The sequence below is a fragment of the Aulostomus chinensis genome, chromosome 13 (assembly GCF_037954235.1).
Source record: "Aulostomus chinensis isolate RoL2024-O1b breed Wild chromosome 13, RoL_Achi_v1.0, whole genome shotgun sequence".
Classification (NCBI taxonomy): domain Eukaryota; kingdom Metazoa; phylum Chordata; class Actinopteri; order Syngnathiformes; family Aulostomidae; genus Aulostomus; species Aulostomus chinensis.
The window spans coordinates 13,181,700-13,196,499 of record NC_141332.1 but is presented as its reverse complement, the minus strand read 5'-3'; the positions used below and the strand labels follow the sequence as shown (position 1 = coordinate 13,196,499).

Genomic DNA, 14,800 nt, shown 5'->3' with positions numbered 1-14,800 from the left:
AACGAAGAAGACCCTTACGACGCATGCGCACTAGGAGCAAGCACTGTCAGGCTGTCGGATGTGGATTGGCACTGTAATGGGTACTGTGCTGGCATTTAAATTCTTTGGATAATACAGACTCTTATGACCAAAGCTGCACAAACCTTTACTTATCACAGATACTATACCTATATTTCTACTGTCTTACTATGCCGGTAAGTCATTATGTCTGTTTGCAGTATTTGTTTTGTTCTGGTGTAAAAGGGGTTCCTCCCTTCCTCGGATCTCACTGATGTGATGCTAACCGGTTAGCCTCGTTAGCTCGGCAGTCGCCATTTACCTTCAGTACTGAGAAAATCAGTCATTGTGTGTTGGATTTTAATAGTCATCCCAAAATAGTTATGACGAACTGGGGGATTCGCACAGGATATATAAATTTACGCTGTCTTTCGTCTGTGTTGCTAGCTATTTAGCATCTTCGTCAATTAGCATCTTTATGCCTGCCTAGCAACCCAGCAAACCAGGTAACGCTGCTGAAAGCTCACCTAGCCTCTTAAAATGTATCAACAAACACTCGTCCTCCAAATGTTAGCTGCACATAACATGTTTGCAGCGTGATTTAAAACTGATCATGTAAAATGTGTACGTTAAGGTTTGTGTTGCAATCATGCTATCACCAATGATGTCACAGAATTCACGCTTTGCCGTTATTATTTACAGACCAATAAGCTTGACAAGCCGGAGGTCAGTGATAATGTGAAGGTGGTGGTGAGATGTCGCCCCCTCAATCAGAAGGAGAAGACGATGGGGCACAAACAGGCCGTCAACGTGGACGAGATCCGTGGAACCATAACAGTCAACAAGCTGGAGATTCCACAGGAGCCTCCCAAGACCTTCACCTTTGACACTGTGTTTGGACCAGAGAGCAAACAGCTGGATGTGTACAATCTCACAGCCCGCCCTATTATTGACTCAGTATTAGAGGGATATAATGGTAAAATGCTCAATTATTTACTGTATTTAACTTAGCAGAAATACATCAATCATTGTTATACGTTCATACACACATTAGAGCTGTATGTAATACAAACATGCAATCATAGTCATATTAGAGTCTTTAATGATCATTCTGATTACGTTATCTGTAATTGTTGTTACATGTACCGATAGTGGGATATCATGTTTTGTGTTTCAGGAACCATTTTTGCATATGGGCAAACTGGCACAGGGAAAACGTTCACCATGGAGGGTGTGAGAGCAGTGCCAGAGCTTAGAGGGATCATTCCAAACTCCTTTGCTCATATATTTGGTCACATTGCCAAGGCAGAGGGTGACACCAGGTAAGAAAGCAATATAAAGCACTAAATCTGTGTTTGTGGGTTTTTGTTTTTAACTTGTAAATGCAAAAATATTTTATTATGAGTAAAATATAGTTAGTGTTTTAATAGAAATCCCTCGCCGCTGATAGCCTTCAAAAAAGATGGCCCAGTGAAGAGCACTCGGTTCTAGATTTTTATTTTATTTTTTAAACGATGCAACAGTTTCACAGTAACATGCTGTGATCGAAAACAAGAATTGATTGGCTGCAATTGGTGCAGGATGCAGCGGCCGGAGTCTTAACACAAAGCAGGATGAGAGATCACATTGCTTCAGTTGTAGCATCTCTGCATTGGTTTCTTGTAGCACTGAGGATTGATTTTAAATTTCTTGTACTTGTTTTTAAAGCACTACATGGTTTAGCTCCCTCTTACCTCTCTTGACTGCTTGCGTGAGTATTTTCTGATTCGCTCCCTCAGGTTCTCTGGTGCTGACCTGCTTAATGTACCAAAAACTAATAACAGAATATGGTGAAGCAGCGTTCTGTTATTATGCACCAATGGCCTGAACTGAAGCAGCTCACAACTGTTTTCTGTGCCCTTGATTTGAACTCATAACTTGTTTGTCTTGTCCTTATTTTCATTTATTCTAACCCATTTATTAGATCACTGTTGCTGTTTAATATTCCTGTTATATTTCCTCTATTTGTTTTATACTTCTGGCCTGTCTGTAACTCATTTTGAAGGAGCCATGGTATCTATGTGCTTATAATAATTTCATTTTTTCTATTGGTAGGTTTTGATCTTTTCTTTTTAACTTGTGCATATTGTGCACTGGATCGTATGTATATTCTCTTTTTTTAACACTATTGCGTGTAAAGCACTTTGAGCTGCAATTCATGTATGAAAGATACTACACAAAAAAAGATTATTTTTGTTACTTATTGTTGAATTGAAAGCAGACTTTATTTTTTTCACTTGCAAATAACAACCTTTTCTTCCCTGAGGAAGCGACACCAGTCAGGATCTGCATATAAATAAGGAGAGATTGAAGGAAAGCCTGCACGGAAACACACTTTCACCTGTCAAACTGATTATGAAGGATTATCTTTTCAAAAATCATTATTTTTTTGTTATTGATGTTTTGTGTAGAATATAATGTTTATTAATTTGATTATATTACTTATGCATGACCGTTTGTTCTCTTTTTTTCACCAAATAAATTGCCCTTTAGTATTTATTTATAAGGCCAGTTGATTCAAATGTGTTTACAATTTCACCTTTTATCTGACCTTGTGTACAAATTTTTAAATCTTCCACAGGTTTTTGGTCCGCGTTTCATATCTGGAGATTTACAATGAAGAAGTGCGAGACTTGTTGGGCAAGGACCAGATGCAGAGGCTGGAGGTAAAAAAAAACAAAAACAAAAGAAAACAGTTTCAGTCCTGGAATTATTGATTCCATCATAAAATATGTTAAGAGTCATTTCTTATATCATACAAATTTGCAGTAGGTGAGGAAGAATTGCCAGTATCACATGTTCAATACTTGCAACTGTTTTTGGTGAGAAATTTATATTTTTTTCATGGTAGGTGAAAGAAAGACCTGATGTTGGGGTTTATATCAAAGACCTCTCCGGTTATGTTGTGAACAACGCTGATGACATGGACAGGATCATGACTCTGGGCCATAAAAACCGTAAGTAGAGTAACTAATAAAAGAAAACTGCTAGAAAACACAAAGGATGGTGGGGATTTTGCTAATCGACTGAAAGCTATAGCGGTTTGTTAACCCCTAAATATGGATACTTGCCACGAATGAACAGAATCTTTGCTTTTCATGTTCTACCCCATCAGAAAATGCTTGAATATGAATTCGATGAGCAAATATAAAACGTGTTGCGTGGTTTCATGGGGTCTCTCTTCGCTTAGGATCTGTTGGTGCAACAAACATGAATGAGCACAGCTCCCGATCTCATGCCATCTTCACCATTACCATTGAGTGCAGTGAGAAGGGTGTGGATGGAAACCAGCACGTTCGCATGGGGAAACTTCATCTGGTTGACCTGGCCGTGAGTATCTAGAGCCTGACATATCTGAGTAAAAACTAGACATGAATTTTGAGATTAAAAAAACAAAATCTCACACGTAAGTTTCAATAAATCAGCTTTATCACTTATGATCCATCTAACCACAGCTGCATGCGCTTCCTCCTCTCATAGGGTTCTGAGCGACAGGGTAAAACTGGGGCTACGGGTCAGCGGTTAAAAGAAGCAACAAAGATCAATCTCTCTCTCTCTACACTGGGGAATGTCATCTCTGCCCTGGTGGATGGCAAGAGCACACATGTGCCCTACAGGAACTCCAAACTCACCCGTCTTCTGCAGGATTCACTCGGGGGGAACTCAAAGACCATGATGGTACAGTTTGAAACACCAGAAATATGTGTAGAAGTCCTCAGAAAAAACAACAACTTTTAAATTCAAGCATTGATTTCTGAGAGCAATTAAAAAGTGAATTTTATCAAACACTAACCCAGTGTTGGAGAAACAAACACATAAATGAATGAAACATTAAAAGATGCTGAATGTGTTTGTGAACCGGCAGGCATGTGGCATAAAAGAAGATAAATGTAAAAGCAATGGGTGGGTTAACATCAGTAATAGTGATAGAAAATAATGCGAATCACACCTTGAATGAACACTGAGGCAAGCGTTCTGCATCTCCTTACCTTAAATAGCCGTTTTCACCTCACACTGAAATGAAATCCCTCTCCCGACTAGTGTGCAAATATAGGCCCTGCAGACTATAACTACGACGAGACCATCAGTACCCTGCGCTATGCTAACAGAGCTAAAAACATCAAGAACAAAGCCAGAATCAACGAGGACCCCAAGGATGCCCTGCTGCGCCAGTTCCAGAAAGAGATTGAGGAGCTGAAGAAGAAACTTGAGGAAGGTAAATGAGTCTTTTCCACTTCAGCTGAACAATCGATAGAAAAGGAACTGTGTATTTAATGTCTCTTTTAATATGTTCCATGGTAGGTGAAGAGATATCTGGCTCAGAGGGCAGCGGGTCAGAAGAGATGGATGAAGGTGATGATGAAGGAGGGGAGGCAGGAGAAGTTCGCAGGAGAAGAAGAGGTAAAACTGAATTTAACAGGCATTCGCCAAAAGAAAAAAAAAATGGTGTGTTGTCTTTAACTTTTTTCTAATCTTTCAGAAGTGCTAAATGTGGGTTTCATAGCGATAACTGGTGTCAATGTAGTTTCACCTCCAGTTAGGGTGCATGGCGGATTGTACAAATTGCAACGTGTCTGCAACAATTTACCAAATACCAATCCTCTGAAGTCAGCCGTTCAGTTGCACTTTTCTCGTCTTCTAATCTTTAGTCTGAAAATACAGACAATTCCATATAAATTGTGTTGCAGCGCTGCTGACGCCTGTACTGATGTTCCTATGTGGCCATGTTACAGGCTGTATATTTTGGTTATTGTTTTATATTTTATTCTTTTCCTTCTCTCCAGTGTGATAGTACTTGCAGTTCCGCTGTTTGCATGTTTGCACCGCAGCTTGCTGATTTGTTGGACCTATGAAAAGCACTTCTACATTTTGCTTTACGTTCCACTTATTAATGGTTCCTTAAACTCCGCTCTTTCCGTCTTGATCTCGACTTACTTCTAACTCGTAATTTTGCTGGATGTGGTTATTCCTCTGCTTTCCTTCCAGACAACAAAAACAGGAGCAATAGCTCAGAATTTGTCTGCTCCGTCACAGTTTCACCACCCACTGAGGAGAAACCTCAGAGTAGTGAGTTGGAGCAGCCCTCTGCCCCGCCGACCCACCTACCCACTAACTGAAGCCCTTTTCACGCATGAAACCTGAACATTCACGCTTTAAATAATAACATATTTTAAGGCACTTTTAACACTGAAAAATTTGATTTTGCTTCTGGCGGCTCATGGCCTATTCAGATTTTCTTATTGCCGACATAGAAACACTGCTGGAGAATATCAAGTCGCAGGGAGTTGAGGGCTTTTGTTCTCCCACTGTGCAGACTGTCTAAATAATAATGATGCACATTTTTTGTTGAGTGTTAATATGCACAGCTGCTATTGTTTGTGGATGGTTATATCTCTATCTCCGCTCTCCATCTGAGCGTCCTTAATGCTGTCAAAACGCCTTGTAGATCCACTTGAAAGATGTTCCTCATCAGTTTGTGATTAAATAAAATAACTCTGCTGCCTGTGGTGAAGTGTGTGTTCACACCCAAGCTGCTTTAGTTGAGAATTAGGTCAACTGTGTATGCAGGTGTTTTTTTTTGAGGGAAGGTTCCTGATACCTTTTACTTTCGCATCTAAAAAGCTGAGTCATAAGTAGTATTTCCTCTCTTTAAAATGTCTGTCTTATTCCTGGTTAGGTGGGAAACTGCATAGTTGTCCGGAAGTAGGGGCACAAAAAAATTGTTTAGGGGCATTTGGTGGTTTTGATGTCAAATTTCTCATGCTGAATTATTTAAAAAGAGAGAGAGAGAGAGATTCCTAGTTTTTCTGAGTGTGCACTTCCAGGTGTATCTTTGGCAACAGAAGAGTTGTTATCATTGTAGTTTGGCTGCTAACTCATTTAAACCTTTGAGTTGTTCTGGTGAGGCTCTTTTACTCAATGGATTACACTGCATGTGTGAAAGGGGCTTTCAACTTTGGCCATGTCAGACGTCACCCCCACCCCCTCCCCCCAACCCTACTAAGCACAGGCACTAGAGCTGCCAGCCACTACCACAACTGAAAAAAAACCCCACTGTACCCGTATGTGGTATGCAAGTGTTGATGAGGAAATCTTGTGAATGATTGCTTTTTGTTTGTGGGACACATAATTCAGCTTGGACTGTGAGAACCCAGCTGTATCTCCAAAGAACTGTGACCAGCTGCAGTTTATCCACATAATCATTCGACCAAAGTTTTGAAACAACAGATTTTTTATTCATGACGATTGAAAATCTAGTTAATAAATCACTCGGGGAGGGTTTTTTTTTTGTGTGTGTCAACTGCGTCTGTTTCCCACTCCAAAAAGATGCTAAACTAGCCTTCACCGACATCATGTTTCATAATGTAAAACGTATGTCTTTGCTGCATTCTGCCTCATCTTTTCACCGTCGCTTCTATGGTTTTCTGTTATTATAGAAACACTCACTTTCTCGTCTTTGTCCCACTCCTTGTCTCTCCTGTGTTCTGTGTTCCACCCTGTAGAGTCTTCAGACTTTTGAGGTCACTCTGTAATGTGTTACTCTTTGTCTCTCTTTCTCCTCCTGGTGCAAATGCGGCCTGTCTGACTTGCTATACACCTCTTAATTGAAGAAGAAAGAGGTTGGTGTGAGAATGAACTGCATATGATCCTCTAAAAATGGCCGTTGTGTGTTTCGCTTCCTATTTTACTAACTGATTTATAGTCTTTCAGGCTGATTCTACACTGACTGACTCACTGTTACAAGTTTTCTGTCAATGTATGTGTGAATTCCATCCATGGGTATCATGTTCTCCATTTTCATAACCACCATCTCATTTCAAATTATCCTGCTGTGGATGCCCTTCTTTTAAAATAGCGCTTCCACTAACAGTAATTGATTAATACTTTATATGAGCAAACAAAAACTTCATGCAGCTGGATCTCCTTGGCCTTCATTGTTCAACCAAAAAGGAAAAAAACAAACAAAGAAAGAAGTACAAATGTGCTCATTTATAAACTAACCTGGACAGGTTGAATGAAACCATTGCTGCTAACCCTATGAATGAATCTGCATTTCAATCATCCTAACCTGAACAGGTCAGTGGTTCGTGGGGATGAATGTCCATTTATGACTCCTCTGTCTCTCTCTCTCTCTCTCTCTCTCTCTCTCTCTCTCTCTCTCTCTCTGTCTCTCAAGGGAAGAAGAAGGTTTCTGCAGACAAGATGGTGGAGATGCAGGCGAAGATTGAAGAGGAAAGAAAGGCCTTGGAGGCAAAGCTGGACATGGAGGAGGAGGAAAGGAACAAAGCCAGAGCAGAGCTAGAGAAGAGGGAGAAGGATCTGCTTAAAGCTCAGTGAGTCCACAGAAGAACATGATAATGGGTTTCTATAAATGTGGCACAAACTTCTCCCACTGTAACTTGCAGCATATTCTTTCACCCCTTAGGCAGGAGCATCACCTTTTGCTAGAGAAATTGTCAGCCTTGGAGAAGAAGGTGATTGTAGGTGGAGTAGACCTCTTGGCAAAAGCCGAGGAGCAGGAGAAGCTCTTGCAGGAGTCCAACAATGAACTGGAGGAACGTCGCAGGAGGGCAGAGCGACTACGGAAAGAGCTGGAGGAGAAAGAGGTGAGGACGCATGGCAGTTACCACACTTAGATACACACAATTCACTATCACCAGAAGTATTATTAGTGTCTCATCTATTTTTGGTGTTCACGCTTGTCAGTTCTTTTTTCAAAAGTGTGTGCCACTACTATCATGCTGACTGTGCTTCAGGTTGTGCTCTGTAATAATAATGTCTGTGGGAAACAAACAGTTGACTAAAAATGAATGGACGGCAGGATATGAAACCAAGAAGTGTGTGTGTGTGTGTGTGTGTGTGTGTGTGTGTGTGTGTGTGAAGGGGGGGGTTGGGGGGGTGGAAAATGTAGTTAACTGGAATTTTCACCCCCTCCCTTTTCAGAAGATTAAAGAATTGAAGAAAAAAAATGACTGTTCTCTCTCCTTTTCAAAACAGCAAGAGCGTCTGGACATTGAAGAGAAGTATAACAGCCTTCAGGAGGAGGCTCAAGGAAAAACCAAGAAACTAAAGAAAGTGTGGACCATGCTGATGGCTGCAAAATCTGAAGTAAGCATAACTTAAAGGAAGGTAACAGTACTTTTCACCCAGACATGACACAGCAGTAAAGCTAGGATTCCTTCAAAAAAATTCTTAAATAAAGTCAGTCAACCTTAGAAAGCTTTTGAACGGTGTCACTGGCTTGGGTTTGTTGTTGATAACCAGGGGAGAGGAAACTGATCCTCTGTGATTGTTTCATTGTTTATAAGATGGCTGATCTGCAGCAAGAGCATCACAGAGAGATCGAGGGTCTCCTGGAGAACATCCGCCAGCTGAGCCGGGAACTCCGACTGCAGATGCTCATCATAGACAACTTTATTCCCCAGGAATACCAGGTGTGTGTGTGTGTGTGTGTGTTCTAGTTTTTCTTTTCTTTTTGTCAAATGCCCTCCATTGTAGCGTCACATGTGCACACATTAAGGAAAATGTTTGAAATAAATTGTATGTCTGAAATATCAATGCAAATACGCTGAAAACACACAAACTGCAACTATTAAAGATTGTGTTCATGCTAGCTGCTCTTTGATGTTTTACCCAAAGCTATAAGCGTATTGACAAACAATTATTAATAATAATATAACAATAATAATGATACATTTTATTTAAAGCGCCTTTCTGGGCACTCAAGGTCACCTCACAATACACATTTGAAATGGCGAGGTTATTAATGTGGGTCTGGAATGACAGAGAGCTGTCAAGAACGACACCCAAGCTCTTAAGGGGAGGGGGAAACACAGGACTTATCAATGGGGATGGTGAAACTGGGACTGTTAAGCCCCTTTCACGCTGCACCAAAAACGCGGGTCAGCATGGGTTTTTGGGCACTCTGAAAGGGTCGACTTGGCATTTCGACCTGCGTTGACCGACTCGCCGAACGACCTGGGTGTTTAGTGGCTTGGCTCGCCTACTGTGTGAAAAAGGTAACCTGCATCGTCTCAGGTTTCACACAACCTTCCTGTCACATCCTGATTTTGTCACAGTACCACCTGTCAGGCTTCGCCTGTAGCTTCTTCGGCTCCCCTCCACACTAGCCAAAAATTCCATCCTCCTTCACTGCATCAGACAGATCAGATCTGCTCAGACATTTTCCAATCTGCGCCGTGTTTGCACGCTTCGTTCGACTCGGCAACGTCCATGTTGTCGTTTGTTTACCTCTGTGTTCCAGCGCACTTTTATGTGAAATGACGACGATAACGTATGAGAGAGAAAAACAGGCATGCAGCCCGGGTCTTCTGGAAGCTTGAATGTGCCCTAATGCTGAGCAAACGCAGGTTCAAAAACCCGCGTTGACACGCATTTTTCCGTGAGAAAAAGAATATTAGTGAGAGAGGATTTTGAACCAATGAGGAGGACCTCAGTTTAATCACTGTTGAGTTTGAGAAAGTTGGAGTTGAACCAGGATTTGGTGGGTGGAGGTGGGTTTAGAGGAGAGGTAGAGCTGTTTGTCGTCCAAGTAAAAATGGAAATGGGTGTTGCATTTTTGGAAGATATGACCAAGAGGAAGGAGATAGATGATGAATAGGGGCTAATGACAGAGCCTTGAGGAACACCAGAGGAGAGGGGAGAAGGTTGGGAATTGAATGTTCTTAGCTTGATGAGTTCAGGCAGACAGGTAAGAAATCAGTCCTTCCAGAAAAATGCTTTTTTTTTCGTTCTTTTTTTTTATTATTGTTGCAGGGAGAAATCCTTGATTATACAGCTCGTTTACTTAAAAAATGCGACGGAATATATGCTGGATATTTATGCAATGAAATTGCGTACATTTGCAAACATTTTGGTTTGAGGAAAAGGGACAAAAAGTGATTTCCCCAACACTCTGTTCTCACTAGGCTACTACCTTAATGTCAAGAGACATTTCAAAGGACTTCCTATGATAAGCAAGCAGACTCTGTCACAGAAAGTGCTGGTAATAATTAAGTTCTTATCTCGTTTTATTTCAGACCTCAATAAACACATGGCTCAAACTCTCAAAACGTTGATGAGTCAAAAAAGTTCCATGCTTATTTTTGTTGGCAAATGAGACGGATTTTGGGGACTTCGTCGTGTCTTTTATCGCGGGGTTTGCGGAACAGAGTTCCTGTCAACACGAGGAAATGGCTGCTCTTGTGCGAAGTGAACGCAACATTTTTCAACTTTCTGCGACGATGACTTATTATTATTACTTTGGCTTATTAGTGTTGAATTATGTGAAATGAACAAGTCCGTGGGTGTGTCATATACTCCAAGAGATGCTAGCATGCCGGGGAGGATGGTGTGGGAGGTGGTGTCGAAGGCCGCACTCAGATCAAGTAGGATGAGATCGGGTGAAAGTCCGGAGGCAGCTGCCATCAGGAGGTCATTGGTGATCTTTCGGAGAGCTGTCTCTGTGATATGACGTGGACGGACACCTGACTGGAACCGTTCGTATAAGTTATTGTAATGGAGATGAGAATGAACCTGACCACCTTACACACTGTGAGCCACAGAGCCAGCATAGCTGAAAGCCTTGCACTGGTAACCCTCAGTACCTACAGGAGGAACAAGACTCTAGCAGAAGCACTGAGGATGTTTCCCAGGGATTCAGGTGTACATCAACATGTTACTGCATTAAACTGCTGGCACCACAGCAGTACAGATGGATCAGATCTAGTTCTGATATCTTCAGATCCGTGATGTGTCCGTCCCCGTTTCTACCTTTGACTTTGCTGATGTTTTTTCCACATAGGAGATGATTGAGAATTACGTGCACTGGAATGAGGACATTGGAGAATGGCAGCTGGTGAGCTGACTCTGGATTACTCACACATACAATCACATGGTATGTTAACGCTTAAATTCATGGATTCACGATCATTTCTGTCATATATTTTTCCTTGTGTTTTTTCAGAAATGTGTGGCATACACTGGCAACAATATGAGGAAACAGACCCCCGCCCCAGACAAAAAAGAAAAGGATGTGAGTCTTTTCTATTCTTCCCATCTGAAAATTGTTGTGGTGTAAATTTACAAGACAATGGTTTGTCCTCTCCTCTTCTGTGCCGTCCTTGTGTAGCCATTTGAGGTGGATCTGTCCCATGTGTATCTGGCCTACACAGAGGAGAGCATGCGACAGTCCCTGATGAAACTAGAGAGGCCCAAGACTTCTAAAAGTAGCAAGAGTGGTCGGCCCAAGACTGGTCGGAGGTAATCTCTACACAGGCTACAGTCTGTAACCCCACATCCTTTTGAGTATTACGTGTTACATATCACAGTTCCATCCATCCATCTATCCATTTATCCATCCATTTTCTACCGCTTATCCTGTTAAGGGTCGCCCACATTACACATTACTGTTTATTTGGTGGAAAAGGTTTCTGTTATCAGTCTGGCTGATCTCCATTTCAAAAGTCTCATATCTGTTGAGGTTTAGTATACTTTCCCCTAACTGGTGTTGCTCAGGGTCTGGCTACATGTGAAGTAGGGTTGGTACTACTCAAGGTCAGGAAGACGGTAAAGCACCTAAAGCTAAAAAAAGAAGAGACAAGGAAGAGAGAAAAGAATTCCTGCACACTGTCCTTATATTCCCATGAGGGATTTTCCAACTCACTATCGTCACAGCCATCAAATACTAAAGATGTGCGTTCCTTCAGTTTCTCGTTTTCATTCCATTTATCTGCGGAGGTTTGAAGTTTGAAGAATCTTTGAAAGAACAGCAAAAATATAACGGGCAAAAAAGAATCGGCACAGTTTAACTAGCTTTCATTTGCAACACGAGACAATGTTTTGAACCAGACAGTTCATTAAAACCTTTCCAAGTCATGCCCACTTGATGTGGTGCTCAGTGGGGAGAGGCGGCTGTATTCAGAGAGGCTGGTGCCGCACCTCTACTTTTACCAGAGAGATGAGACGATTCACATGGATCTAGTATCATCACATTTTGACATTAGTCATGGCCATCCGTGTTGGAATGAGGAATAGTTTCGCTCGGTACTCGTCCTGTGCAAGGGGATGTCACAGGTGCCATCGGGTGAATCGACTATCCTGAGCATTGCTGCCTTGCTTGAAGAAATTTATTGGATCATGAATCATGATCGTTATCTTTTTAGATTATCCAGTGTATCATTAATGTGCGCATATCTAATTTTGACTATCTCCCACCGGTCACTGTGGTATTTAAAGCAAAATTGATATGAAGAGTTTGCATGATGGTGTTTGCAGTTATCATGATCGACTGTTGTTCTGAGAAAATGTCTGAAGGTTTCCTGCAGTCATTGATAACGTTATCATGTGCTCATTTCACAGGAAACGATCTGCAAAGCCAGACGCTGTGATCGAATCTCTTCTGCAGTGAAGACATCATAGTGAAGAGGTTCGTTTTCACTGAAACTACATGATGTTACCTTAGGAGAGTTTACGGGGCATCATTATCGAAAACATTATCTGAGTACACTGTATAGCTGTCAGGGTTCTAAATGTGAAGGAGCTGTTGTTAGGATTCAAGCCCAGAGGATCCGTTTCTTGTATTATACTGTCGTCTTTGAAACATTGTACATGTTGCTTTAGAACACATTTCAGTTTCCTTTTACATAAGCACCACTTGCAGCAAGGCATCTATATGCAGATAAACACATTCCTCTCGCACCATCACTGTTTTAGAATGACCAACGAGCTACAGAATGTTGTGTAAATCAGACCAACGAATCAAGAAATTCACGTGGAACACACAGGTTAATGAATATTGCACTGATTACATGTATAATGAGAAGCATCGTTAGGAATTCCATATAAATGCATTCAAAGGGTGCCATTTAATTTGAATAAAAACTAAACGTTCTGCTCGGAGCACAAAGTCTCAGTTTTTCTCGCAGATGAAAATAAGATTATTAAGGAACCCAAATTACACGCCGACGCGTCAAAGAGAGGACGTAGACTCAAGTGTGTAACTGCATTAAGTGCGCTTTATTCTTGTTCCTCCTTTAGACCAGAAGCATAGTGGCATGCATGCGAGCCAGCTAGCTCTCGTAATAGTGCCATTTCTTCCCCTCTTTATTTTCAATTCAATTGTTACATTAAGAATCACAATCTGTATGCCTTAGTATAATGCACTAGTTGGAGGTTTTCTGTGAAGGTCATTTAATTTGAGTGTTTTAGTGCAGGCAAACTGACTTTTATTTTGTATCATAATGTACGTTGAATGTTTACATCCACCAGAGTCGTGGATATTTTATTTATTAAATTATTTTACATGTTTTATCTCATCCTGGCGTTGCTCTTTCATTCCGTACTTCACTGTTATATTTTGATATTTGGAATTGTTCATTGGTTCAAACCCCGTTACGCTTCTTAAAAAAAAAAAAAAAAACCCACTTGCCTCCTGGTCTTAATTGTGAAACAGCTGTTATTACACGAACAGATACAAGTAATGCATCACATGCCAGAGTGTTGTGAAAAATGCTACAATTTATTGAAATATAAATACAAACTCTCCAAATAATACAGATATGAAAATAAATACTGCATTTGATAAATAGGAATAAATTACGATATTATTCTTAGTAGTTCAAGTTGATCTCTCCTTTTGGTGGTTAAGGACCTGGTTTGCACAAATCCTGATATTCTCCAACAGTTTTCTTAGGAGAAATTCACCAGAGGTCGTGTTCCGGTGACACGTCTTGTTGTGAACCTGAAACAAACATTTTGAGTTTCAGTTTACTGAAATCAAGTAAAGAGTTTATGAATCACACAACGAGGGGTAGCTGTACATTCAAACACCGTTAAAGCACTTTTAAACGTTACATTAAAGGTCATAGCTTTGATAATGTATTTTGGTTTGAAAATATATAAAGAAGCGTGTTAAATAAAAGCTGGAGATTCCTTGTTACCCGAATGTACTGTTGCAGGTTACGTTTGATGTCGTCTAATCCGTTCAGATTCGTGACATTTCCCAGAGCCTTCTCAGCCAAACAGAAAAAATCGTCCTAGAAAGAGAAAGTCGTCATTAGTACAGGAAACCGCATCTTCAGTTGAACGAGTGCTCAAATGACATGTCTGACAGATGGTGTGTAGAACACGAGTATCAATCCTACCTTGCATGATTTGTATTGAAACTTGGGCACAAATGTACGGTTAAGCTTAAAAAAAAAGAGAGGAGAACATTAATATCACATAAAAGCATCACTCAGTCAAACTTCACACGTTGAAATTTTCTTACCGCGTTTGACTTATTCAACAGCTCTCCTACTTCTTCTACGACCCTTTCCAAAGACTTGTCTGTGTGCGATGTCGCGTAGAGCACCGAGACAAACATCAGCATAGTGAAGCACTGATTGCTCAGCATGTTTTTTAAAGACATGTTAAGCTAACGCTATCAAGTTGAGCATAAAATTGAATAACTTCTCTCCTCAAACTGTTGCTGCTTATATTGGAATCTACTGCTGACGCTCATCACCAAACACAAGGTACGTCACAAGGGGAAGGTACCAAATAAGGTGTCAGATATGCTGCGTATCTACCACACAATCAAAGGTTCCACAGGCAATAGTGCCATCTTCATCATCTACTATAAAGTGATTGCCTTATTTACCTAAACTAGCTTTCTAAACCATGTGTCACGTTTTAATGTTAAAAGGACAGAAAACTTGACATCCGGCGAGAAAGGAAGTTTTATTATGCTGTCTTTTAACACAATTGGCGCAAGGTTCACAGA

At 40.9% G+C, this 14,800-nt stretch overlaps 2 protein-coding genes across 2 annotated transcripts; one reads left to right on the top strand and one right to left on the bottom strand.

The window, feature by feature from the left end:
- Positions 1 to 34: 34 nt before the first annotated feature.
- Positions 35 to 13,352, top strand: kif3a (kinesin family member 3A). Its single transcript, XM_086221405.1, has 17 exons — positions 35 to 194; positions 700 to 973; positions 1,175 to 1,319; positions 2,618 to 2,702; positions 2,888 to 2,993; positions 3,227 to 3,366; positions 3,517 to 3,714; positions 4,078 to 4,252; positions 4,339 to 4,437; positions 7,214 to 7,370; positions 7,463 to 7,643; positions 8,035 to 8,145; positions 8,346 to 8,471; positions 10,841 to 10,894; positions 11,003 to 11,071; positions 11,168 to 11,298; positions 12,397 to 13,352. Exons 1-17 carry the CDS (start codon positions 189 to 191, stop codon positions 12,443 to 12,445), a joined length of 2,106 nt encoding a protein of 701 aa, XP_086077531.1. The 5' UTR covers positions 35 to 188; the 3' UTR covers positions 12,446 to 13,352.
- LOC147250937 (uncharacterized) lies at positions 13,285 to 14,461 on the bottom strand. The gene is made up of 4 exons (XM_086221406.1): positions 14,306 to 14,461; positions 14,181 to 14,225; positions 13,977 to 14,072; positions 13,285 to 13,777 (listed from the first exon to the last, which is right to left on the bottom strand). Exons 1-4 carry the CDS (start codon positions 14,444 to 14,446, stop codon positions 13,655 to 13,657), a joined length of 405 nt encoding a protein of 134 aa, XP_086077532.1. The 5' UTR covers positions 14,447 to 14,461; the 3' UTR covers positions 13,285 to 13,654.
- Positions 14,462 to 14,800: the final 339 nt, after the last annotated feature.

Bases quoted from the DNA above. Each gene is read 5' to 3' on its own strand.
- kif3a (XM_086221405.1), top strand. The intron at 2,994-3,226 runs GTAAGTAGAGTA...CTCTTCGCTTAG, and splicing joins GACTCTGGGCCATAAAAACC to GATCTGTTGGTGCAACAAAC. The intron at 3,367-3,516 runs GTGAGTATCTAG...CTCCTCTCATAG, and splicing joins TTCATCTGGTTGACCTGGCC to GGTTCTGAGCGACAGGGTAA.
- LOC147250937 (XM_086221406.1), bottom strand. From the start codon at position 14,446: ATGTCTTTAAAAAACATGCTGAGCAATCAGTGCTTCACTATGCTGATG. The intron at 14,073-14,180 runs GTAGGATTGATA...TTCTCTTTCTAG, and splicing joins TTCAATACAAATCATGCAAG to GACGATTTTTTCTGTTTGGC. The intron at 13,778-13,976 runs GTAACAAGGAAT...TGTTTGTTTCAG, and splicing joins ACCTGCAACAGTACATTCGG to GTTCACAACAAGACGTGTCA.